This window comes from Somniosus microcephalus, chromosome 2 (assembly GCF_052327205.1).
Source record: "Somniosus microcephalus isolate GS21.2 chromosome 2, FLI_Smic_1.0, whole genome shotgun sequence".
NCBI lineage: Eukaryota > Metazoa > Chordata > Chondrichthyes > Squaliformes > Somniosidae > Somniosus > Somniosus microcephalus.
This window is the reverse complement of record NC_140988.1, coordinates 17,246,006-17,273,061: the sequence shown is the minus strand read 5'-3', so window position 1 is coordinate 17,273,061 and position 27,056 is coordinate 17,246,006. Positions and strand designations below refer to the sequence as shown.

At 41.9% G+C, this 27,056-nt stretch overlaps 1 protein-coding gene across 6 annotated transcripts in view; it reads right to left on the bottom strand.

The window, feature by feature from the left end:
* aimp1a (aminoacyl tRNA synthetase complex interacting multifunctional protein 1a) overlaps nucleotides 1-27,056 on the bottom strand; it is a 90,749-nt gene that overhangs the window by 36,371 nt on the left and 27,322 nt on the right. For all 6 annotated transcript variants that reach the window (XM_086007013.1, XM_086007005.1, XM_086007037.1 and 3 more), the window contains exons 2-3: nucleotides 13,675-13,808; nucleotides 5,879-5,992 (exon numbers count right to left, since the gene is read on the bottom strand). In XM_086007013.1, coding sequence (XP_085863139.1) covers nucleotides 5,879-5,992; nucleotides 13,675-13,783 — 223 coding nt within the window. In that variant the 5' untranslated portion in view covers nucleotides 13,784-13,808. The remainder of the gene's footprint in view (nucleotides 1-5,878; nucleotides 5,993-13,674; nucleotides 13,809-27,056) is intronic.

Below are 27,056 nucleotides of genomic sequence, written 5' to 3'. Positions count from 1 at the left end.
CAATGGTGAGAATTCTTCCAATGAAGTGAGAGTGGTTGGAGAGTGGAAAGTGGAAAGCCTGCAGAATGTGTGCCGGAAATGGAGTGAGAAAAAGCTTCTGCCTGAGGAAAGTGATTATCAGTCAGTTGGGAGCTTTTACTGTACATTTGAAGCTGTCAAGTAATCAGCTGGAGCAATGGCCACTGAACTCACGCCTCAGCTTGACAGCCGTGGTCTGCGCACAGCGGGCATCCCGTGGTCATGAAGTTAAAGAAAAAAGGTAAGTGAAAAAAGGCAGTTAAGCATCTGGCAACTAGATGCTAATCATTTTAATTAGGACCCCCGCCGCTGCTGGTAGGGTCTGCTCAGCGTTGACAGACCCGACATTGGGAAAGGCGTGTGGTGGTGGGTTGACAGCGGGTTCCATCAGGGTTACTACATAGACTGCAGCAATTCAAGAAGGCAGCCTACCACCACCCTCTCAAGAGAAACTAGGTATGGGCAGTAAGTGCCGGTCTTGCCAGCGACGTCCATATCCAGAGAATGAATCATTAAAAAAATGTAATACTTTGAGTTAAGAAAAGTTTGCGTAACTTTTGAAAGTACCAATGTAGAGGCAATAGGGAAACTGTGTGAAAGGATCACTTTTTTTTTTAATAGAGGTAGTGAACAAAAACACAATTTCCAAGGAGATGCAAAGATGAACTGGCAGTAATTGAGATTGAAGAAATGACAGAGGACAAGGGCAAGTTCAGAGGCACACATCTTTATGATGAGAGGATGCCATCCGATGCACAAGCAGAGGATAGGGATAAAACCTGGCAAGTCACAATGGTGAAACCGAATGGAATATGGAGGGAGCTGCTTTACCAAGATCATTGAAGTTTGAGTCAAAGGCGAAATGGGAATCTTTAGCACTGTGCCAAGTGGTTAGAACAGAAGGCAAAGGAGGATTCAAAGAAGTCATGAAGTAAATGACCAGAAGGAAGACGACAATTGACGTTTTTCAATGTAGCTGCAATTAGCACCTTTAATGCAGTAGTTATGAGTAGAAATACAGTTGGATTGGATTGCTTTAGACTAATCAAAATACAAGGATGTGCACATCTTTTATGAAAGACAACAGAATGATAAGCATGATTAAATCAAGGTGTAATACCAGATCTAAGGGGATGAGTGAGTTATGAAACATTCCTTGCCAGCTAAATAAAATAAATAAGTTACTTCACTAATACAGATCGAAGCCCCGGAGAATGGAAACATTATTTGTACACAAGAAAGGCAGCGAAGAATCCCCAACGACCATTGTCAGTTGGCTAGCTTATAGCATCAAACAAGACAAAACTGGCTAACAGAGTATGATTTATTGCAAGATATTTCGAAGAGGCAGATACGAGTCAGAAGAGGCAAATGACGAGAAACAGATGCATTGTACAAGTTGGGATGGGACATGAGGAAAAGGTCAGGGGGAATTAACCGAATTACCGGAAAGATCAGGAGATAGGAAGGCTAATTAATAGGTTATTCTAAGTCAGCTAAGCTAGCAGTTGACTCAGCATGGGTGCCGCCCTAATCAACTGAAAAATTGGTGAGAGAACTTTAGTTGTAGCAACCTAGAAAATCGTACATTAGAAAAGCCAAAGGCTTTCCACTTCATTCACCATCACCCAAACAAGAGTGTCAGCCTTGGCTCTGCCTCGGAGTCACGTTGGGTTCAAGCCCACTCGAGGTTTGAGGATGTAATCTAGGCTGACACTTCAGTGCAGTACTGAGGGAGTGCGGTACTGTTGGAGGCGCAGTCTTTCGAGTGAGTCGTTAAATTGAGCCCTCATCTGTCTGCTCAGGTAGATGTAAAAGATCCTGTCGCACTATTCAGAGAAGCAGGGGAGTTCTCCCAGAGTTCTGACCAGCATTCATCACTCAACCAACAACATTAAAACAAACTAACTGGTCATTTACCTCATTGCAGCTGGTGGGACCTTGCGGTGCACAATTTGGTTGTCGAGTTTCCGCACATAAAAACAATGACTACACTCAAAGTTAAGTGCTTTGGGGTGTCCTGAAGACATAAAAGGCACTATATAAATGCAAGTTATTTCTTCCAATTTAGGTCCCAGTAAAAGGTGAAGGAAATTCATTACAATAAAATGTGATGGCATTTTTTCTCTCCCAACATTCCGGATATAAGCCAGTCCAAAGCAGTATTATAGCTTTCATTGCAACCTCATGATATGCTGCCCCCTTAGGGACATAGCAATCTATTTGCCATATTCCACTTCGATGTAAAACAAATGCATTTTGACATTAGTATTGTAATTGTAGTCCAGGAGCCGTAATCAAGCAAGCGCCTATACTTTGCCAATGATTATATTGTACAAGGGATGCTTGAGGGAAAAGTAAGTATAAAATTTGAGAGCTTAATTAAAATGGTATAAGCTTTTCTGAATACAAAAAGTTGATTAAGAAAAATAAAAACACCCAGATCATGGGAAGGTTTTTTTTGGTAAGGTTTCACAGATGAAACTGTATCTTCCATTATTTCCCAATGGGAAAAGTGCAACATCATTTAATTTATTAGCAAAAGAATAAACAAAAGTCCTCTCCCATTTAAAAGATACAATTAACACACAACAATTTAAATTTGCCACTACTCAAGGGGTGAAGGCCAGCCTGGATGACAGGTAAAAGAATAAAACTTTTCAGAATGAGGTGAAATCATTCAAGCACCAAGTTGTCTGCAGCAGAGTAAGTGCCAGCATAAAGAAAACTTAGGAGAAGTGCAAAAGGACTGAAACTGGCTAAGCAGGAATATATGAATTTAAAAACTGCTACAGAAATGAAGAAAAACAACAAGAACATTTTTCAAGTACATCAGGCGGGAAAAAATGAGAGACCACTAATACATTAATAAAGATGTGAGATTAGCTGAAAAATTGAATTAGTACTTTAGTTCCGTGTTTACAAGAGAACATGATAGTACAGTGACTGTGGAAAAAGAGGCATCCCAAGGTAGTCAGAATGAAGGGCGTAATACAATTAGCATTACTGCATTGATGGTGGCTGGATGGTAGAATAAAATCAGAGTGAATAATGCAGCTGGGCCAGGTGAGATTTAGCCTAGGGTCTTTGCGAACACAAGGATGTGTTGGTGGAACCACTGGCAGAAATATTTAGGGATTTCTTAGATAAGAGCTGGCACCCGAGGACTGGGGATCAGCAAACATAATGCCCTTATTTTAAAAGGGATCTTGGGGGGGAGGGGGAGAATCCAGGAAACTACAGAGCAATACGTTTTGAATCAGAATAGGGAAAATTCCAGAATCAATTATTAAGGACAAGCTGGTTGAAATTTAGAGCAATATATAACTTGCAAGAGTTAGCGTGGATTTAAAAAAGGGAAACCATGTCTGACCAACTCTATAGAATTTTTTTGATAAAGTAACTCAGAATGTAGACACTGTAGATGTTGTTTATTTGGATTTTAGTACAGCTTTAGACAAGGTGTTTCATGCAACACCGGTTCAGAAATTTTTCAAGCAAATGCTGGGCTAGATCGAATCTGAAATGGGTGATAGCAAAAGAGAGTGTCTGTCTAAATGGTATCAAGAGTTTCTTCGTGTCTCCTGCTGAACTTGATAAATGTAAAATCTTGCACTTGGGAACATGAAATAAGCAAAGGAATTATAGAATTAATGGGAAAATACTGACAAAAACAGAGGGGTCATAGTAGTTAAATCCCCAGAGTTAATGCATGACTGCTGTCAAGAAAGCACATAGAACGTTAGATTGTATAAAAAGATGAACAGGGTCTAGATCGAAGGGCATTATCCTACTGTTGTAAAAAGCATTGCCTGGCCACACCTGGAGTATTGTGCGCTGTTCTAGAACCCTCATTACAGGGCGATGTAGCTGAGCTGCAAAACGTGCAGAGAAGAACGATTAGAAGATAAAGAATAAACCATATGAGGATAGACTCAGAGCTGGGACCCTTTTCAATCGAGGGACGACTGATGGGAAATATGTTAGAGGATATTCAAATTACAGAAGCTCAAGTATGGGAAAGCAGAAAAAATGGCCGCAAGTATAAGGCGAAGAGAGATAATTTCAGACAGGAAGTAACAAAGCATTACTTCAATAAGAGGATGGTTGGTTTTTGGAATAGCTTACCAAGGGTGGTTGTAGGTGCAAGTAGCTTTGATTGCTTAGATGCAAAATTGCTAAGTATTTTGAAACTAAACAAACGATTGGATACAGCAGGATGACAGACTGGATGGACTATGGTCTTTGAGACTTGAGATTTTCTATATTACAGTACTTAAATCTGCATGGCACATTTCCCCATCCCCTCTGCTGAGGCCACTGAAAAGAGTGGGTATGCTTCCACACACCAAATGTAGCCCAGCAACTTGTCCTAGTGGCCATTCTTCACATCAGTCCAGATGGAAAGAATTAGCAGGCTATGCGACAATGGTGGGACATCGCAATCAATCCTGTTCCTGTCCTCAACATTCATTTGTGTACTTTACAACTGGAATTACTGGATGGTGATCAAGATTGGGAACCCGGGATGCTCTCCCCCACCACTCACATGCCTAAGGCCAATTGTAGTATCCTATCACTGCTTTGATAAAAATCAGCTCTCTCAGCTGTGGATTGAACCTGGGACTTTTCTGATCTCTATGGCTCAGCTATGAACCAGACGGTGTATTTAGGCCGTGAGCCAATGGGGGCTGAGGAATCTGCATTGTTCTTTTTATAGGCTATACTAAAAAGAAAAAAAAAATCCATAAAATATTTTATTATTGGTCCGATACAGCCCCATTCCTTCATCCAGCTGCAATGTAAAACTTATTGACTAATCCACATAACTTATAAAACCGTAAAAATAGAATCATCTTAAATTTGCTATGGATATTACATTTCATTATACTGCAGATAGAAAATACTTGTAACATATTGCATTTCTGTGCCTTAATGGAATAAGATAGTAAAAATTAATTATTTTTGAAATGCTCAGCTTTTGTATCATAAATATAAAAGTTATTTTAGGGCTGAGATATAGAGGTGAACACTTGAAATATTGGATGCAGCTCATCACAGTTTGAAACTTTAAAAAACACCAGAATGTTAATTGGGTATTAGGAAATGAGCGTGGAGTGATGTGCAAGATTTAAATTTTCAGCACTGCAAGTAAGATTCGTCATCTTATATTTAAAATGGCACAGTCAAGTGATTGTGACAAAAATCAACACAAATTATGAAGGATAAGGTCTCTAGAATCAAGAGTTTGATTCTCCCAAAATGCAACACAAAAATCCTTTAAGTCTATCATTTTGGATCCATAACAAGTAATATTTATTTCCTGCTCCAGCCAAGTTTGAGTGAGGGCTAAAGTCAGCGAGCTGTTTCACTGTAACTGGGATCCCTATAAACTAGCAAAAGACCAATTTAAAACTGACAGGTCTCTGAAAAACTGCTCTGAAGCATCTGATTATTACAGTTCCTTGCAAACCAAACTGCCCTGAAATTGAGAAATGCTATTTACACACAAACATTTGAAAAAGGACAGGAAAAGGCCAGCTTGTCCACTGAGCCTATCCCAATCTGCCATGCTGTAACTTCTCCCATCATCCTACCCTCAGGGAAACATGCAATCTCCTGGGAAAGGCAAAATACAGAAGCCAATTTAGAAAAAAGCTTTGGGAAATTCCCCTCCAACCTTCCCAAAGGCAATCAAGCAAGCTCCAGGAGACCACAATGAGTTTGCAAACAAAATATAAACAGGGCCCATTACTAATACACTCAGTTAATGAAAGTAGACTTTCATAATCAAAATTTCATGATAATTCAAATGTTTCATATACAACATTATGGTTATAATTTTCTTACAAAGGCCTACCTCCATTACGGATCTCTGCTTCAACGAGATTTTGTTTTAAATCCTCGATTTCCTTTTTCAACTTTGCATTTTCAACCCGAAGCCTCTTTTCTTCTCTTTGGGAAGCCTGTAGGACTTAATTACCAGAAGATAAAGTATTTAAAACGGGAAATATTCAGTTTATACGAACCATTGAAATTTGTTTAGAAAGGCTACATTGTACTCAATTCGCTTAACAAATTAACTGATAATTCACACAATCTTTAGCAGTTCTGACACAAAATGTATACACCAGCATACGGCAATTGGTTTCTTCAAAAAGCTTATGCCCACTAGGAAATAGATTGAAGCTACCCAAACCTTCGTAGCAAGAGGGTTCGAGTACAAGAACAAGGATGTCTTGCTGCAGTTGTACAGGGCCTTGGTGAAACCGCACCTTGAGTATTGTGTGCAGTTTTGGTCGCCTTACCTGAGGAAGGACGTTCTTGCCATGGAAGGAGTGCAGCGAAGATTCACCAGGCTGATACCTGGGATGGCAGGAATGACGTATGAGGAGAGATTGTGTCGATTGGGCTTATACTCACTGGAGTTTAGAAGATTGAGAGGGGATCTCATCGAAACCTATAAAATTCTGTCAGGCCTGGACAGACTAGATGCAGGAAGGATGTTTATGATGGCCGGGGAGTCCAGAACCAGGGGTCATAGTCTAAGGATAAGGGGTAAGCCATTTAGGACTGAAATGAGGAGGAATTTCTTCACCCAGAGAGTGGTGAACCTGTGGAATTCTCTGCCACAGAGGGCGGTGGAGGCCAGTTCATTAAGTATATTCAAGAAAGAGTTGGATATATTTCTTGAGGCTAAAGGGATCAAGGGATATGGGGAGAAGGCAGGGACAGGGTACTGAATTTGGATGATCAGCCATGATCTCATTGAATGGCGGAGCAGGCTCGAAGGGCCGAATGGCCTACTCCTGCTCCTATCTTCTATGTTTCTATGAAGACTTTCACTTCGAGTTTGGGCTGGATATAAATCCATGTCCCAAAGGTGAAAAGCCAGTGTCGAACACAATGCACCATTCAGTCCACCTTCCTACTGGCTGAACATTAAAAAAATTCTCATTGTTATTTTACAAATCAGCACATTCAATTTCTCTCCTAGCCCAACAAAAAAGCGATCCTTTATGCCTCCTATAGACACATTTCTTTCAATTATAACATTGAAAATTTTAGTAAAAATTATACCAATTTGCTTGAACTGATTACAAAGCTGAAGCACCCTGATCTGATAGGGTCCCTTTGTTAGTTCTTATGAAAATGTCCATTGATTACTGAACACCCACAGAACATTCTGTACTGGTACCCTATGTGACGTATAAAATACTTTTGACTGGGTCGATTGTGATTTGAGTTCTGGAATTCTGGTCACCAATGCTAGCTTGCATGAACATTGGGGGACTGCAATGCACAGTGAGGGAGTTACCAGGACATTACTCTAGTGGTAAATCCAAATAAGTTGCCAAGTTCTAGCAAGGAGCCTGTACCAAGCAAAGCAAAGGCAGTAATTTCAGAGAATATTGCTGTTGCCTCACTTAAGAGTGAGAGTGTTGCCAAAACTTTTCAACCAATAGCAGAGACCGCAATCTCTCTTTGTCGCACAGGCTCGCCCAGCTTCTTCCATGCAAGGAGAACTTTTCTGCTCTAGCACAGACAACAAAGCTCCCTGGCAGGGTAGAATGCCTAGGCTCTCAATGCATCTCTGTCTAGTCTTTACTTTTGACAAATTATAGATTTGTTCAATTAAGCCATAACTTTTGCTTTTTTGATTCTCAAGAGAGGCAGTAGCCATTTGTCTTGTTTGACCCTAAGCTTGTCTGCAATACAATTAATGTACGCAGTTAATAGCTGTGCATTTGACTGTAATTAAACATACAATTGCACAAGTTCGCTTGGCAGTGTTTAATGCTGAACTGATGAACTGCTATTTAACAAAGTTTTGTGGTTAAACAAATTAAGTTGATTTTGAATGATATGATTTGATTTGTCTATCAATTTGTATTATGAAATTGCTCAATAACAAAATGCCACAGCTTAATTGATTATAGCGCATGTGACTACTGCCGGCAATTTTTATAGAAAGATGTTGGCCTAGAAATTTACTATAGCCCCATTTGGGGCGCCAGCCTCGCCAGGGCGCTAAAAGTAGCGCCCCGGAAGCAGTCGCGGCCGCCCGCCGGAAATTCAGTTTGCGCGCCCCAGAGGGAAGCGCGGCGCTACTGGAGGCGCCCCGCATCCCTCTTGGGGCGCTGCAGCTGAATATCGCTGCGCAACGTGCCGCAGGTACTGCAGGCCTTCCTCCCCTTCTTAAAGGGGCGGGGCCTTGTGCAGCGCAATCGAGGATCGCGAGTGCCGGCAAAAGAGCCCGGCACCGAGGAGAAGTGCCGGGCTCTTGGAACGCAGTCGGCACTCCGCGGGGGGGGGGGGGGGGGGCTCAGGAGGCCGGGGACGGCAGCGCGGAGGTGTGCTGGCAGGCGGCCAGCAAACAAAATGGCTGCCCCGCATCTCTCCTTTAATTAGCGCCTCTACCGCTGCAGGTAGGCCCCCCTGAACCGGTCGCAAATAGTGCCCGGCGTTAAAGCAGGGGGCGCATCTAAATATCGCGATCGGGGCGTTAGCAGGGCACTGCGCACACCGATGACATCATCGGTAGCAGCGCAGCGCTAATGGCTAGCGCTGCCATTAGCGTCCCGCTGAATTTAGCGGGAGGCGTGGCCAGTGGCTTCTGACCCACTTAGCGCCCTCTTAAGGCGCTAACGGGTGGCGCAGCCCACTGAATTTCTAGGCCGTTGTGCTTAAATCAACCACTTAACCATTTTTAAAAGACTAAAATAGGTAGTAAATGCTTATTTATTGCATTTGGCCAAAGAAGATCGACGTTGTAGCTGAAATACATGATGCCTGTAGGTGCTGGTGAGAAGCTTACACCAGAAGGAAACTAAGAAACTTCAGTCTCAGTGCTCACTGAATATAGTTGATGCTTTCAAAGTCTTGGATATTTTGCCTGCAGAACACAGTATTAAATCAGTAGAAAACGTGTGCCCAGTAATTGACCCTTATAGAAAAGTACCATTTGTCCTGAAAAGTAATTTTTTTTTAAAAATAGCTGAAGGGCATAGAATCACTTGGCATGATTGCAAACATTGATGAGTATACTAACCAGGATAATACAGACAGAATATTTATACAAAACAAGATTACATCAAAGCTTGCTAAAGCTCAAGTGCTTTCTAAATTAGACACATCTATTGAATTTGAGCCTATTGCCATGATGGTACAAGTTCACACCTGTGTACCTTTAATTCACCCTTTGGAACCTACTGCTATCTTTGTATCCCATCTAGAATCTCTAGTATCTGAAGTGCATCAGCATATCATTCATTCACTGAATAATCATATACATACCACTGACATCTTAATTCTTTATGGAACAAGATACCAGAAGTATTATAGAAACTTCATGTAGGACATCTTGGCATTAAGAATACAAATGAAGAATCTGCAGGGTTATGCACTGGTATGTAGCTCTGAATCACTGTGTTTTCACAAGGTGAGACCAGGAAACAACTCTGATAATTTATGGCTCCAGTTATTTCTGACATGAACCCGCGTACAAGGCAATAACAAGGGCTCGGGTTTGGCATGCTGCCCACGATAACATTTCTTCTTTTTTTTAAAAATGTATTCTCTGAGGTTTCATTTGATAAACACATGTTTATAGATTTTTTTTAATACAAGAAAGTGACTTTGTAGTTTAAAGTGCATAATTATCTCAATATTATATAAGGTAACATGGAGATCATGTAGCCTCAATGCCAGTCTTCAGTTTTAAAGGAGACATAATGAAATGTTCCAGCAGTTCAATAGGACCCATCAATCATTAGGAAAATTAACACCGTGTAAATTGATAGATGGATGCACTGTATAAAGCAGGCAAATACTGAAACCTGGATATGCAATAAAGATGGCAATAAGTCTTCCTGAGTTACTGTGTCTCGATTACTAAAATGAATAGTAATGACAACATCTGAGCTCTTGATTTTCAAGTTTTAGGACTTGGAGATAATGTTATAATGAAGTTGATCTCATCTCCGAGAGCCAATAAAGACATTGCAGCCTTCCCTGCGATAGGATTTGTAAGAAAGCTAGGTTTTAGAATCATGATAAATATATGCTGAGGAACCAGACAAATTCGCAATTCCCTCCTTGAATTCCTTACTAAGGAATTGTCTGGGGTTTTACCTGCCAGCATAGGTCTTGGGATGAATGATGCCTGACTCAGCTCCCAAACTGTCTTGCATTTAACCCAGTTCGAAGCAAAATAAATGTAATATACTAACCCTTGGTTAGTACACCCTGAAGCTGCCGAGTGGGTGAATTGTCAAACCGTCAAGGAAGAAGCCAGACCACGTTCTTGGTTACAAATCACAACTTAGCATTAAAGTTGGGTATACGAATGCTTAATAGACATGCATAAATTTAATTAGTAATCTAGCAGTTGAGCAGCAAATTATTAATGGTCAAGAGTTAATTAACAAAACAAGTAGCAAAGGTTACACAGGCGTTACAGTAAATTAATGTATTACTATAAATCAGAACTAACGGATGCTGAGCATTAATACAGCAGTGACCAGAGCCGGTTATAAATTGTTGAGGTTTCTTTTGAGTAATTCCTTAGATAGCTGACAAGTTAACAGCTTTGAATAGCCAGCCTATTAAATAGCTCAAGTCTACATATGTGAGTAACAAGGTTCAGAGCTTACACGACCCTGTCTTTACGAATGGCGGGGTTGAGTCAATCTTCTTCCTTCACTGGAACACGGGCCTTAGCTTCTGGAGTGTTGAGTCAATGAGCCCCCTTTTGGCAGCAGGGTTATCTGTTCCACTGGATCTTCAGTGCCAACTGGCTTCATACCTCCACTCTCTGACCTCAGCCACTTAAAGTTAAGTGACACCTTTCTTTGGCTGCAACTGACTGGTACAGCCTCAAAAACTAATTTGTTGTTTTACTCCTTGTCCTAATACACTGTACCTGTAACGGCACCTTCCTGTGTCTGCTACGTATAGGTTCTTACAGAACAAAGAGAGCCAAACTGAACTTAACAGAGAAGCTGCTACTCCTACAAAGACAACTTGTTCCCTGTAGAAAAAGGTTATTACAGACTGCCTACTGTAATTGACTACCGATTGTCTAACACTGACTGATCAGAGAGGTGCAGAACCCTCTATTTTTGTATCTTGATTTTAAAGGGAAGTCTTCCTACATTCACTTAACCAATCAGAATGATACTGGTGCCAGAAGGTCTCGACACCGCCCCACCCCACCACCCTGACCTTTTGCCAATCAAACATGATAAATGTGGAGTCCTGTACCTATCATCTGACTTGCTGGGGCCTGGATTTTCCCCAGTGAGACAGATTTTGCTTTTATGATTTTTACGACCACCCCCACGATACACACCGATCTTGCATTTCTAGAGTTTTTTTCGACACAAATGAAGAGAGGTGACATCTTTATGTTCCATTAGGCTTTCTACCAGAGGCCTAAGCTAAGGATAATGAGGTCTCATATGACCTTTCTGGTGCAATTAACCTACAGGTTTTATAGCTTTAGATTATGGCCTTTATCTTAGAAGATTTTATGGCCAAAAGCCTGGGTGATGGTTAGCTTCGATTGTGTTAGCTAAACGCCGTCACCCAGCATTCAGTTCAATAACTGAACTCCATTTCATCTCGTCAGCTTTCAAGCTAAAACTCCATTTTAGGGCATTTCCCCCACACAACCTGTGGCAATTTACGGGGCATTGTTCCTACAGATTCCAAACACAAAGCTAAAATAGACAGCCACTACACTCCATAAAGTCCACAATGCCCATTTCTTCTGTGTTACATTAGTATAAAAGAAAGTGGAAAATTGGTTTCTTTTTAAAGCAACAATTGTATAACATGCCAATCCAGTGATAAATCTACTATCGCCTGCTGAGAAAAATCATAACCAATGTTCCTTAGGATTGACCCAACAAGAAAAAATCCTTAGTGCACCAGTATGACATCAGTGTCAATTAGTGCCAAGTTATGGGCAATCTTGTACTGTGGTCTCTCACAACTAAAAACTACATGGCAACTGCCAAAAATTTGTTTCACTCAGAAGCATTAGTCATTACAGACTTCCATATATCATTCTTGGCTAGATTTATAGCTTGGGCCCAGAATAGATCAGATCCCAAATGAATGCACATTAAGAACAAATTAGTAATGCCCTACGTTGGGCCAAAAAATGCAAAGGTCTTTTTTTCTTCTTTCAGTTTTCTCTCCTTACGGTTGTCAATTGAAAGCAGCAATTCCCGGTGGTGTACAGTTCTACAGGCAGCAACCACCTTCTGGCACCTCAGCCAAGAGACCATGTTTAGGCATGAGGTTGGACAGATAATGTTGATGATTTCATCAAACGTGGGAACCAACACAGCACCCCCCCCCCCCCAAAAGGGGGAAACACTGGCCAATTTCCCCCTTCTTGGCGTCCTATTTGACCCTGAGCGGAGTTCCCAAACTCAGCCTCTCCTTCACCAAGACCGCCTACTTCCACCTCCGTAACATTACCCTTCTCCACCCCTGCCTCAGCTCATCTACTGTCAATACCCTCATCCATGCCTTTGTTAGCTCTAGACTCGACTATTTCAATCCTCTCCTACCCAGCCTCCCACCTTGCACCCTCTTGTGCTCATCCAAAACTCTGCTGCCCGTATCCTAACTCGCATCAAGTTCCATTCACCCATCACCCCTGTACTCGCTGACCTACACTGGTTTCCAATCCAGCAACGCCTCAAATTTAATATTCTTATCCTCGTTTTCAAATCCCTCCATGGTCTCGCCCCTCCTTATCTGTGTAACCTTCTACAACCTTCTGAGATCTCAGTGTTCCTCCAATTCTGGCCTCTTGCGCATCCTCAAATTTTATCCATCCACCATTGGCGGGCAAGCCTTCAGCTGCCTAGTCCCTAAGCACTGGAATTCCCTCCCTAAACTTCTCTGCCTCTCTCTCATCCTTTAAGATACTCCTTAAAACCTACCTCTGACCAAGCTTTCGGTCACCTGTCCTGATATTTCCTTATGTAACTTGGTGTCAAATTCTGTTTGATAATACTCCAGTGAAGCGCCTTGGGTCGTTTTACTATGTTAAAGGCGCTATATAAATGCAAGCTGTTGTTGTTCTTAACTAAGGAATATTGAGACCAATTGTACTGCAGTCCCACTGACTGACTCAGCACAAATCAGGGATTAAAGCACCTTTAAAACAAAACCCTACGACTACACAGCTTTTGGAAAGGATAGTTATAGCAGCAGTAAATATCATGAGTTTAGTTCAAATATTCTAAACCCACTATTAGCAGTATGAGATTTAAAGAATAAACACAAGATTGAAAAAAGGTTTAGGCCAAACAGGATTTACAGACAATATTTTAATATGCCAGTAAGAAAAATAATTCTCAAGAGTACCAGAAAGGGTTCCCGTTAGTAGTGCTGCAGGTCAATTGGATTTGGGAGATGTGAGGGCTACTCTTGGCTGGACAGTTGAATGTAAGATTGGTTAACAGGTTGGCATGGTATGTCTTTGCTGTAAGCATGCCTGTTGGCTGACCATGCAGCAGTACTGAAAACAGTTGTGAAAGTTTAGACAATCATATCCATCTAACTGCCAATGCATGCAGTAGAATGGGAATTTTTTTTAGACACGGAGAATTCCTAACAACATCCCAAACTTACTTGCTTTCTCTTTAAGTAATGCCACCTGCTGCTTAAGGTATTCAATGACTTGGTCAGCCTCGATAGCTCTCTGCTCCAGTCGGTTTAATAGAGCACGATCGCTAGACATCCTTATCAGCTGACGAGCTAGAAACCTGAGAGAAACGAACAAGCAGTTACTCATCGGTGCTCACATAGATGCCCGTCCACAACGTTTAAAAAAAAAACACATCTGGAAACGCTAGTTTTGTAGAAACCAAATATCACAAGAACAAGCTTGCTTCATTGATTTACAGAACAAATGAAGATGAGCAGAACGCCAATGGCTAGCCCTTTGATCATGATGTTAACAGGCCTTTTAGGAACATTCAATAACAGTTTGGGTGTAACTTTTGGCAGTAATTTTTGGCAGTAAAGAGACACAACTGATTGCTATTACTGTCATTCTTTCTTAGGCTAAGTATGCTTTGGGGCTCCTGTACTTTTTGTATGGTAAAATCCGAAATAAAAAAGTATTTAAAGCAGACAGAATGAGGAAAAGTCGACACCCTCTACAACAGCTCACATGTGACATTTCAGAGAACATCCAGAACCCATACTGTATCCATGTAAGGAATCATTGACTTTCGGAGAGGAGAGAATAACAAGGGGGAAAATTAGCAGAAAAAGGATAGAAAAAAAAAGTCTAGTACTTCATAGTATATTGTATTTTCAAGGGCAAAATATAAAATTTATCAATTGAAGTACAAGTATATAATGCCTGCTTTCATTTTAATTGTAAAGGAGTGCTGCCGTAGGGCAAATTTCATGCAATATTATATTTTGATTTGAGCCGTGCCTCTGGTTAGAGCACAAAGCGACATTTTGATCTGTGTTTGAGGGTTTCAAAAGACAAAAAGTTCCAAGTAAACAACGGAAGGTGTTAGTCAGGCAGTCAACACATTTGTCACAAGACTTGAAAGCGACAACTACAAAATTAAGCAGCCGGAAATAAAACTATAAAACTAAGTGAAACAGTTTTGCCCTCTCAGGATAGCAGATATACAGCAGACTCTCATTAGTTGAGATTTTTAAAAAAAACATAGGATGATCAATTGGTTAAGAATGGGATTAAAGGCTATAAAGATAAATCAGGATAAAATAATGTAAACTGATATCCCAGAGTACTTGCTTCATTGGCTTCATCACCAATGTTTTATCTTGCAAACTACCATCTCATCTCCGACCTCCCTTTCCTCTTCAAAGTCTTTGAATGTGTTGTTACCGCCCAAATCCGTACCACCTTTCCTCCAACTCCATGTCTAAAACTCTCCAGGCAGATTTCCGTCACTGCCACAGCACCAAAATGGCCCTAACCAAAGTCACAAATGACATCCTCTGTGATTGCTGCATTATCTCTCCTCGACCTCTCTGCAGCCTCTAAAATGCTTGACCACACCATTCTCTTGCAACTCCTTGCCTCCATTCTCCAGCTTGGTGAGATTTTTCTATATTAAAAGGTGCTATATAAATGCAAGTTGTTGTTCTTCTCAGTGGTTTTATCTTTATTTATTTATTTGCCTCTTGTCAGAAGACTAAAGTTAGTAATGTTCCTGACAGTACATATTGCACATAGAATCATAGAATGTTATAGCATAGATGGAGGCCATTCGGCCCATCATGCCTATGCCGGCTCTTTGGTAGAACTATCCAATTAATCCCACTCCCCTGCTCTTTCCCCAGAGCCCTGCAATTTTTTTCCCCTCCAAGTATTTATCCAATTCTGGTTTGAATGTTACTACTGAATATATTTTCACCGCCCTTTCAGGCAGTGCACTCCGGATCACAACAACTCGCTGTGTAAAAAAGTTCTCTCATGTCACCGCTGCTTCTTTTGGCAATCACCTTAAATCTGTGTCCTCTGGTTACCGACCCTTCTGCCACTGGAAGCATTTACTCTATCAAAACCATTCATGATTTCACCTCTATCAAATCTCCTCTTAACCTGCTCTGCTCGAAGGAGAAAAACCCCAGCCTCTCCACTTAACTGAAATCCCACATCCCTAGTAAATCTCTTCTGCACCCTCTCCAAGGCCTTGACATCCTTCCTAAAGTGTGGTGCCTAAAGTAATTAAACATAATACTCCAGCTGAGCCCTAACCAGTGTTTTGCTAAGATTTAGCATAACTTCCTTGCTTTTGTACTCTATTCCTCTATTAATAAAGACAATGATCCCATATGCTTTAACAGCCTTCTCAACTTGTTCTGCCATCTTCAAAGGTTTGTGTACATACACACTCAGTCTCTCTTTGTTCCTGCACCCCCTTTAAAATGGTACCATTTAGTTCATATTGCCTCTCCTCATTCTTCCTACCAAAATGTATAACTTCACACTTCCCTCTGTTAAACTTCACCTGCCATGTGTCTGCCCATTTCACCAGTCTATGTCCTCCTGAAGTCTGTTACGATCCTCCTCATTGTTTACTACATATCCGAGTTTCGTATCATCTGCAAACTTTGAAATTATGCCCTGCATACCCAAGTCCAGGACATGTATCAAAAACAGCAGTGGTCCTAATACTGACCCCTGGGGAACACCACTGTATACTGAAAAATAACCGCTCACCACTACTCTCTGCTTTCTTGTCCTCAGTCAATTTTGTATCCATGCTGCCACTGTCCCTTTAATTTTGCTAACAAGTCTATTATGTGGTACAGGAAACTTTGGTTTATCCGGAGGTTGTATGTCTGGAATACTCGATCTAACGGCAAAAATCAGGAGCCGTTTTCTATAAGTTTTTTTTAGTTCTCGTTCTTTTTTTTCCCCCCAGTCAGGCACTGCAAGGTCTGTAGCTATAGCAACAGCTTCAGCTAGAGACGCTTGCAGCTGCAGCCGACTCTTTAGAAGCTGTTGCTAAGCAACAGTGTTTGTTGTCAGATACGGAGATGAAAACCTCCGTATGCTTCAACATTAACTTTGTATGTCCAGCAGTTTTGATAGATCGGCAACACGCCGGTCCCGTCGGTGCCGGATATCACAAAGTTTCCTGTACTTTGTCAAATGCCTTTTGAAAGTCTATGTACACAACAACCGCAACCACCCTCATCAACCCTCAGATGATATTGTCTATTGAAAGGAGCAAGATCAATGAGTTGAAAAGATTTTGTTCATCCTTTGCTTTCTTATAGAGCAGGACTGGTCAACTTTTCAAAATCAGAGCCAGTAAACAAAACTGTATACTGACAAGAACCATAAATTGTGGGGTTTAGCAATTACATTGAAATTACAACACAGAAACAGGGCACTGTTGTTGGTGTTTATCCTTCACACAAGCAGTAGTCTTAATCCCAGTGCCCATTCTGCTCCCATATCCCTTTATCCCCCTTTCCTTCAACCACCTATCTAACTTATTAAAAGTTGACATAATCCCTACTTCAATCACTAACTCCAGTAGTGTATTCTATATTCTCACAATCCTGTTTAAATAAAATCTCTCATCCTCCCTGTCCTAAATCTCTTAATCTTGTACCTATGCCCTCTCATTAGTACCCAAGTACTGTAATAAAGCACATCTCCAGCCTAAGTAATACAATTTTAAACTTAAAAAAAATTCACCACAGTACTGAGGTCGAGAATGTATATTCGTTTTTTACTCAAAAGTATTTAAAGTATAAAATCTCAAGATACCTTTTTGCCAGGTTAACATATATGTAACCCATGACCCTAAATTAAAATTAATCCTAAATTAACCAATTTAACTTTTGTCACCCTGTTAAATTACAAAGAACACAATCTTTACAGGAGGAAGAGTAGGACAAAAGGTGCAATGTGCAAGTGTTCATTTATTGAGCACTGTGGCAGCCAATTGTGTGTGCTTGTGTGCTCAATGAATAAAAGAGTGAACTCACCTACATCTCACACCTCACTTACACATCAAGCAATTGCACTAGCATCTCCACTGATGCAGGGCCATGTCAATAACCTAGGAGCAGGAGTAGGCCTTTCGGCCCTTCGAGCCTGCTCTGCCATTCAGTATGATCATGGCTGATCCTCTATCTCAATACCATATTCCCGCTCTCTCCCCATACCCCTTGATGCCTTTTGCATCTAGAAATTTATCCATCTCCTTCTTAAATATATTCAGTGACTTGGCCCTCACAGCCTTCCGTGGTAGAGAATTCCACAGGTTCACCACCTTCTGAGTGAAGAAATTTCTCCTCATCTCAGTCCTAAATGACCTACCCTGTATCCTGAGACCCCTTGTTCTAGACCCCCCAGCCAGGGGAAACATCCTCCCTGCATCCAGTCTGTCTAGCCCTGTCAAAATTTTATACGTTTCAATGAGATCCCCTCTCATTTTTCTAAACTCTAGTGAATACAGGCCTAGTCGACCCAATCTCCTCATACGACAGTCCTGCCATCTCAGGAATCAGTCTGGTGAACCTTTGCTGCACTCCCTCTATGGCAAATATATCCTTTCTTAGGCAAGGAGGCCAAAACTGCACACAGTACTCCAGGTGTCATGAGGTCTGCCAATAGGGGATAATTTTCCAAAGGAATGATTATTAGCTGCTATCGAATTAGTTCCTATCTGGCTGGCCTATGTTTTGCATGGTGTTTTAAGAGCTGCACTTTTGCCGCTGAAATGCCTTAATATAGATAACCCAACCAGTGTATTGGAACAATTTTTTCCGCAGTTCTTGGGTACACTGGTTTGAGAACATGCCAACAAATCTATTCCTCACTGTAAATGTGGGACTGCTGGAAGTCCTGTGCATTTTCTCCCCCCTCCCCTCACATTACAAAATGTTGCATCTTGCCACAATGCGTTAAATGGAACACAATGTAATTATTTCTCAGTAAACACAATGGAAATTATTTATATTAACCTGATAAAATCCTCCTTAATCAAAACAATCCTTTGAGATAATCTGCAAGCAGTCGGTTAGTTTGTTTAAGAATGTATTCCTGATCCTAATTACTTCTCTATTAAGGTCCACTTTAAAATACTTGGCAAAACTTGTCAAATGCGCCTTGTCAAAAGATTGAATTGCGTTTGTGTTTGTTTGCGCGCTCATGCACTTTCCGTCCTAATTTTTGTGAAAAGTGCCTGTGAGGTTTTCACTGTTAATTCTGTCACATCTGGTGAGACTTGCCCAGTCACAGTTTTAATAGGATTTTTCCATTAATGTGACAGTCTATGACACTGGAGCACATTAAGAACGGCCTTAGTTCTCCATCCAGTTGCAGGCTCTGACCACTGGATGGCATCGGGAGCAGACTTAAATGCTTCTGCCAGCCCAGGCACAATCGCTGGAACTTTCAACTTTTGTCGGGTGTGAAACAGGCAATACGGGATCGGACGGGGTGTATAATTGGCTGCCGATCAGTATCGCCCGTTTTCCGCTCCCGCTGAAGTTGAAGGTTCTGCCCTATTTCACTCTGAATTTTTCTCTTCAGATAAGTTCATTTTTAAATTTGGTTTTTGCATTTTCTGTTTATGAAGGCATTCTTTTCTTCATGGTTTCTCCCCCCCTCCTTCACTGTTCACTCAAATAGCAGAGCTCCTTCCATTGCCCCTCCTCCTCTGCTGTTCCCCTAGATGTCTGCAGCGGTTCGCCTCCTGCCCACCGCCAACTTCCTTAAAACTCCACGGCAGCTTATTTTTATTAAATTTACACAAATATTAAATATATAAAAGCAAAATACAGCAGTTCTGACGAAGGGTCATCGGCCTGAAACGTTAACTCTGTTTCTCTCTCTACAGATGCTGCCTGACCTGCTGAGTATTTCCAGCATTTTCTGTTTGTATATTAACTATATAAATTGTGCTTATTTTTATATAGCTAATGTCAACTAAAACAAAGGTTACAATGTGTACTGTGGGTTGGGTTGGGTTGGGTTGGGAGGCACAGTCCAAGTTTCATTAACTCACCTGGTTGTGGGGAAATGGCCCTGACCTGATCTCGAGTCTGCTTCATCCCTTGCTGTGCTGAGCTCCCTTGCACCTCTGCCCACCTCACCCCCTTGCTACAATGGCCCGCTTCAGAGAAAAAAAACGAGAGAGAACACAGGGCTGGCAGATGGAGCAGCTGGGACTCTGCACTTTTCCTTTTCATTAATTAATGGACAGGGCGTGGGGGGTTACTGAATACTCATGGGAAAAGGTGCTTTGGAATTCATCATAGACTATATTACTTTTAAGAGAGAGAGGCAAAATAAACAATGTGCAGCAACATAAAGGTTTAAGGGACAAAACTATTAACATGCAAGTATTCTTTTTTGCATTGAGCCCTGGTAACTGCAGTACAGTAGGGGAGCTGCTGTGGGTAAAAATGTGCATAACTTTCCCATAGTCTACTGTAGATGGGGTTTGTAAGCATGAATCCTAGAAAATGTCAGATACTCATTTCAGGGAAATAATGGACTGGGGTGAGCCTAGGCTGGGTTACCATTTTACTTCACCTCATTATTTCCTTCAATTTGTGTTATTTTGGATTTTTTTGAGGCCATTTCCCCACAACCAGGTGAGTTAATGAAACTGGAATTATGTTCCCCAACCCACAGTACACTGTTTTTTGTTGTTGACATTAGCTATGTAAAAATAAACACATGTATGACTTCAACATGGGAACTGAATTACGTCAATGCACCCTGGTCCACCACCCTCTAACCCCACTTCACCTTAAAACTACATTTGAAATCTTGACTTTTTTTTATTTTTTATAATTCGTTCATGCGTCGCTGGCAAGGCCGACATTTATTGCCCATCCCTACTTGCCCTGGAGAACGTGGTGGTGAGCCGCCGCCTTGATCCAGATGGCAGTTAAGAGTCAACCACATTGCTGTGGGTCTGGAGTCACATATACCCAAACCGAGTAAGGTTTCAATCCCAAAAGGAGATTAGTGAACCAGATGGGTTTTTACAACAATCTGGTAGTTTCATGGTCACCATTACCGATACTAGTTTTTAATTCCAAATTTATTTAATTAACTGAATTTAAATTCCCCAGCTGCCTGTGGTGGGATTAGAACTCACGTCTCCAGATCATTAATCCCGGCCTCTGGTAACTAGACCAGTAACATTACCACTATGCTACCGTACCCGCATACATCTTATGTGACAATGCCATAGAACATCGACTAGTATATTGGAACTTGCTACCATAAGGAGTAGTTGAGGTGAATACATAGATGCCTTTAAGGGAAAGCTAGATAAATACACGAGGGAGAAAGGAATAGAAGGATAAGCAGATCGAGTTAGATGAAGTAGGGTGGGAGGAAGCCTATGCAGCACACCAGCATAGACCAGCTGGGCCGAATGGCCTGTTTATGTGCTGTAAATTCTATGTAATGTAAGTATGTAATATACTACAAAATCAATGACAGATTAAACACAGTTCATGCCATATTACAGGCATAAGTTATCAGACATCAAATTAGCAAAACATGAAAAAAGTGGTACAGCACAACAAGAGCTTGCATTTATATAGCATCTTTCATGACCTCAGAACATCCCAAAATGTTTTACAGCTGATTAAGTATTTTTTTTAAATGTAGTCACTGTTGTAATGTAGGCAAACGTTGCAGCGAACTTGCACACAGCAAGGTTCCACAAACAGCAATGAGATAAGTGACTAGTTAGTCTGTTTTGAATAAAGGGAGAAACCTTGAAAAGCACGACTGTTTTTCAATGAGCTTTTTATATGGCTTCTAAAGTCAGGAAAACTATCACAGCTTGCAATAACTGACTACATCTACAGGTATTCAGGATATCAAGGAACATAAAACAAAATAGTAAAATATTTTATAGGCACATCAATAAAAAAAAGGAAGGTTGGGATGGGAATAGGGCCATTAAGGGAGAGACAGGATAATACCACAGGTAACGCTAGAGAGATGGCAGAAATATTAAATAATTATTTTGCTCCCTAGAACAGGTGGATATGACATTGGATGATGAGATTAGTAGTAAGTGCATTTAAAATTAAAAAAAAGGGGATATATTAAATAAACTAATCAAACTCAAAGAGGATAAAACCCCTGATCCGGATGGATTGCATCCATGCATTTTTAAAGAATCTATGGCAGAGATAGCAGAGGCATTATGACGCACATTTAATAATTCGTTAGAAAAAGGTGTAGTGTGGTGGATAGCTAACGTAATACTGATATTTAAGAACGGGGATAGAACATGTCCAGGGAATTATAGACCAGTCAGCTTAACATCGGTGGTAGGAAAAATAATGGCATGCCTACTAAAGGAGAAAATAGAACATCTAGAAACCAAAAATATAATAATGAATAGTCAGCATGGATTTCAAAAGGAAAAGTCTTGCTTGACCAACCTTATTACATTTTTTGAAGAGGTAACAGTGAGAGTAGACAAGGGTAATGCAGTAGATGTAATTTATCTGGATTTTCAAAAGGCCTTCGACAAGGTACCCCATAATAGACTGATGAACAAGGTCAGAGAATGCGGAGTCAGGGGACAAGTAGCAGAATGGATAGCTAGCTGGCTTCAAGACAGAAAGCAGAGAGCAGGGGTAAAGGGTAGCTATTCACAGTGGCAGAAGGTGGTAGTGGTGTTCCACAAGGATCAGTGCTGGGACCACTGCTTTTCACAACTTACATTAACGATTTCAACTTTGGAATCAAAAACACAATATCTAAGTTAGCAGATGACACCAAAATTTGGGGGGGGGGGAAATAGCCAATACTGAGCAGGACTAACAAATTACAGGAGGACATTAATAAACTTGCAGAATGGGCATATAATTGACAAATGAAGTTCAACACAGACAAATGTGAGGTATTACATTTTGGTAGGAAGAATAGGGAGGTCACTTATCACTTGGAGGGTGCGAGTCTGGGTGGGGTAGAGGAGCAAAGGGATCTCGGAGTACAAATACACAAATCACTAAAGGTTGCGACGTTAGCAAGGCCATAAAAAAGCAAACCAAGCACTCGGGTTTATTTCTAGAGGGATAGAATTGAAAAGTAGGGAAGTTATGCTAAACCTGTATCGAACCTTGGTTAGACCACATTTGGAGTATTGCGTACAGTTCTGGTCGTTATATTATAAAACGGATATAGAGGCACTGAAGAGGGTGCAGAGATTTACAAGGATGGTACCAGAAATGCGAGGGTATACAGATCAGGAAAAGATGAACAGGCTGGGTCTCTTTTCTCTTGAAAAAAGGCTGAGGGGTGACCTAATAGAGGTCTTTAAAATTATGTAAAATTTTGATTAAGTGGATACAGAATGTTTCCACTTGTGAGGAAGAGCATAACTAGAGGCCATCAATATAAGATAGTCACCAAGAAATCCAATCGGGAATTCAGAAGAAACTTCTTTACCCAGAGAGTGGTGAGAATGTGGAACTCGCTACCACAGGGAGTAGATGAAGCGAATATTATAGATGCATTTAAGGGGAGGCTGGACAAGCATATGAGGGAGAAGGGAATAGAGGGTTACGCTGATAGGTTTAGATGAGGAAAGATGGGAGGAGGCTAGTGTAGAGCATAAATGCTGGCATGGACTGGTTGGGCCAAATGGACTGTACTGTGCTGTATATCCTATGTAATCCTATGTATGTAGGATAGGAAGGCAACATACGAAGTTAAGCAAATAACTCTTCCTTGGTCCTGGGAAAGGGAAATCAAGTGGACATAAAGCCACTTCAAACTTCTTTGACAACGCTATTGTGACTGGCATCATCCGAGTTGTGGGTTTAAAAAACATTTACCTACTGTGAAATTATTCATGAGTATACATACAGGTTACAGTTAAATTGCATTTCGATAGGCAGATTTAAACTATTAAATTAGTTGCACATTATTGTCAAAGGCAGTATGCAACTGAACAGAATACGGCAAAGTGGAGTGGAGGAGGAGTTTTATTTGTTATTTGATAACAGGAAATGAATATCCCCAACAAGCGCGAGTCTAACCACCGCCCCTTGACATTCAACGGCATTACCATCGCCGAATCCCCCACCATCAACATCCTGGGGGGTCACCATTGACCAAAAACTTAACTGGACCAGCCACATAAATACTGTGGCAACAAGAGCAGGCCAGAGGCTGGGTATTCTGCGGCAAGTGTCTCACCTCCTGACTCCCCAAAGCCTTTCCACCATCTACAAGGCACAAGTGAGGAGTGTGATGGAATACTCTCCACTTGCCTGGATGAGTGCAGCTCCAACAACACTCAAGAAGCTCGACACCATCCAGGACAAAGCAGCCCGCTTGATTGGCACCCCATCTACCACCTTAAACATTCACTCCCTCCACCACCGGCGTACCGTGGCTGCAGTGTGTACCATCTACAAGATGCACTGCAGCAACTCGCCAAGGCTTCTTTGGCAGCACCTCCCAAACCCGCGACCTCTTTCACCTAGAAGGTGCAGGTGCATGGGAGCACCACCACCTCCAAGTCACACACCATCCTGACCTAGATGTATTATCGGCAATCCTTCATCGTCACTGGGTCAAAATCCTGGAACTCCCTACCCAACAGCACTGTGGGAGTATCTTCACCACACAGACTGCAGCGGTTCAAGGCGGCGGCTCACCACCACCTTCTCAAGGGATGGGCAATAAATGCTGAACTTGCCAACGACACCCACATCCCATAACTGAATTTTTAAAAAATGGAAATTTTTAGTCTGGTCTTAAGAAACTCTTCGAGCATGTTGTGTGCTTTCCTTTGATCAGTGTTAGTGGAAAAAGTATAAGTTTAAGGGAAACCTGCGCCAACCTTTTCCACCCACAAAAATGAAGGAAAGTGTAAGGGAGCTAATTATACGATAGATAAGGGCCTGATGCCTACTGTCTCAAGTCTGAATATAGTACAGCAACAGCGCAAACGGAATACACTCAAACATCTTTGTTCTCCCAGTGCCTATTTAAAACATTTTTTTAAAGATAGGACAGTGCAGCAGGGAGTATCCGAACGAGCAATAAAACATGCTGTTTAAACCCCTCTCCCCTGTCTCCTCCACCCTCACCTCTGACAACACGTGTGAGGAGCTCATGGACTTCTTTGTCTCTAAGATTGAGACCATCCGTTCAGCTAACTCTGCCACTTCCCTTCCTTCCCCTAGCCCACCGGGCCAAACTTCCTCTAAGGTTCCCCTAGCCCTGAACTCGCATCTTTCTAGTTTCTCACCGATCTCCCCTCATGACCTCTCCACACTCATCTTGTCCATGAGACCCACCTCCTGCTCCCTCGACCCTATTCCCACCAAACTGCTGACCGCCCAACTTCCTTTTCTGGCTCCCACGTTAGCTGACTTTGTTAACTGTTCTCTCCTCAGGTACTGTTCCCCTCTCCCTCAAATCCGCCATCATCATCCTTCTCCTCAAAAAACCAACCCTTGACTCCGTGGTCCTTGCCAACTACCGCCCTATCTCCAACATCCCTTTCCTCTCCGAAGTCCTTGAATGCGTTATTGCCTCCCAAATCCGTGCCCATCTTTCCCGCAATTCCATGTTTGAATCCCTCCAATCAGGTTTCCGCCCTTGCCACAGTACCGAAACGGCTCTCATCAAAGTCACAAATTACATCCTTTGTGGCTGTGACAAAGGTAAACTATCCCTCCTCGTCTTTCTTGACTTGTCTGCAGCCTTTGACACGGTTGACCACTCCATCCTTCTCCAACACCTCTCCACCGTCGTCCAGCTGGGTGGGGCTGCACTCGCCTGGTTCCATTCTTATCTATCTAATCGTAGCCAGAGAATCACCTGCAACGGCTTCTCTTCCCACTCCCGCATCGTTACCTCTGGTGTCCCCCAAGGATCTATCCTTGGCCCCCCTCCTATTTCTCATCTACATGTTGCCCCTTGGCGACATCATCCGAAGACACGACGTCAGTTTCCACATGTACGCTGACGACACCCAGCTCTACCTTACTACCTTTTCTCTCGACCCCTCCACGGTCTCTAAATTGTCAGACTGCTTGTCCGACATACAGTTCTGGATGAGCAGAAATTTTCTCCAATATTGGGAAAACCAAAGCCATTGTTTTTGGTCCCCACCACAAACTCCGTTCCCTAGCCACTGACTCCCTCTCCCTAACATCCACACTGTTCGCAACCTCGGTGTCATATTTGACCATGAAATGAGCTTCTGACCACATATCCACAGCATTACAAAGACTGCCAATTTCCACCTCCGTAACATCGCCCATCTCCGCTCTTGCCTCAGTTCATCCGCTGCTGAAACCCTCATCCAGGCCTTTGTTACCCCTAGACTTGACTATTCCAATGCACTCCTGGCTGGCCTCCCACATTCTACCCTACATAAACTTGGTCATCCAAAACTCGGCTGCCCGTGTCCTAACTTGCACCAAGTCCCGTTCGCCCATCACCCCTGTGCTCGCTGACCTACATTGGCTCCCGGTTGAGCAGCGCCTCGATCTCAAAATTCTCATCGTTGTTTTCAAATCCCTCCATAGCCTCGCCCAATCGCCTTCAGCCCCACAACCCCACCCCCACGAGATATCTGTGCTTCTCTAATTCTGCCCTCTTGAGCATCCCTGATTATAATCACTCAACCTTTGGTGGCCGTGCCTTCTGTTGCCTAGGCCCCAAGCTCTGGAATTCCCAGCCTGAACCTCTCTGCCTCGCTACCTCTCTTTCCTCCTTTAAGATGCTCCTTAAAACCTACCTCTTTGACCAAGCTTTTGGTCACCTGCCCTAATTTCTCCTTATGTGGCTCGGTGTCAAACTTTTTGTCTTATAATACTTCCGTTCAGCGCCTTGGGATGTTTTACGAAGTTAAAGGCCCTATATAAATACAAGTTGTTGTTGCTAAGTTTGAAGTCCTCAGGAAGTCCAGACCTTTTGAAATGCACTTCACACCAAGCTAGAGTTATACTGCAGTCAGTGTAGATCCCATGTGATGTGAGAGATGCTTTGTTCTCCTATTACAGAGATACTGCACACTATATAGGAATTATAACTTATCAGTGCAAAAATATTACAACCACAAAAACTTTTAAGAAAATTAACTTTTGAAAGCTAGTTATTATGATTCTATAATAGCTCTCTGCACCTTTGAAATTGAAGCATTAAAGATGATATTCTAGTTGTTTTCTGCCAAGGACAACTTTGGAATTTGAACCCGTATCCAAATTTGCTACATATGAAGACTAATACAAAAATTATGGATAAATTAGGCTTCAACACCCCAACGCAAGATGCAATGCTGGTTTTGATCAAGTTGTCAAAAAGATAGAGTATCTACAGGTTCTATTAATAACAACTTGAATGAGTTTGGTAACAACAGAGCAAAACCTTTTGACAAAAAAAAATAACAAAGTGCACCTTGGAAAGTAGATCCAATCTACTATCTCAAGAGACAGGATTCAGTTTTACTTTCGAACCACATGTGCTGCAGATCAGCTCAGAGCAGTAG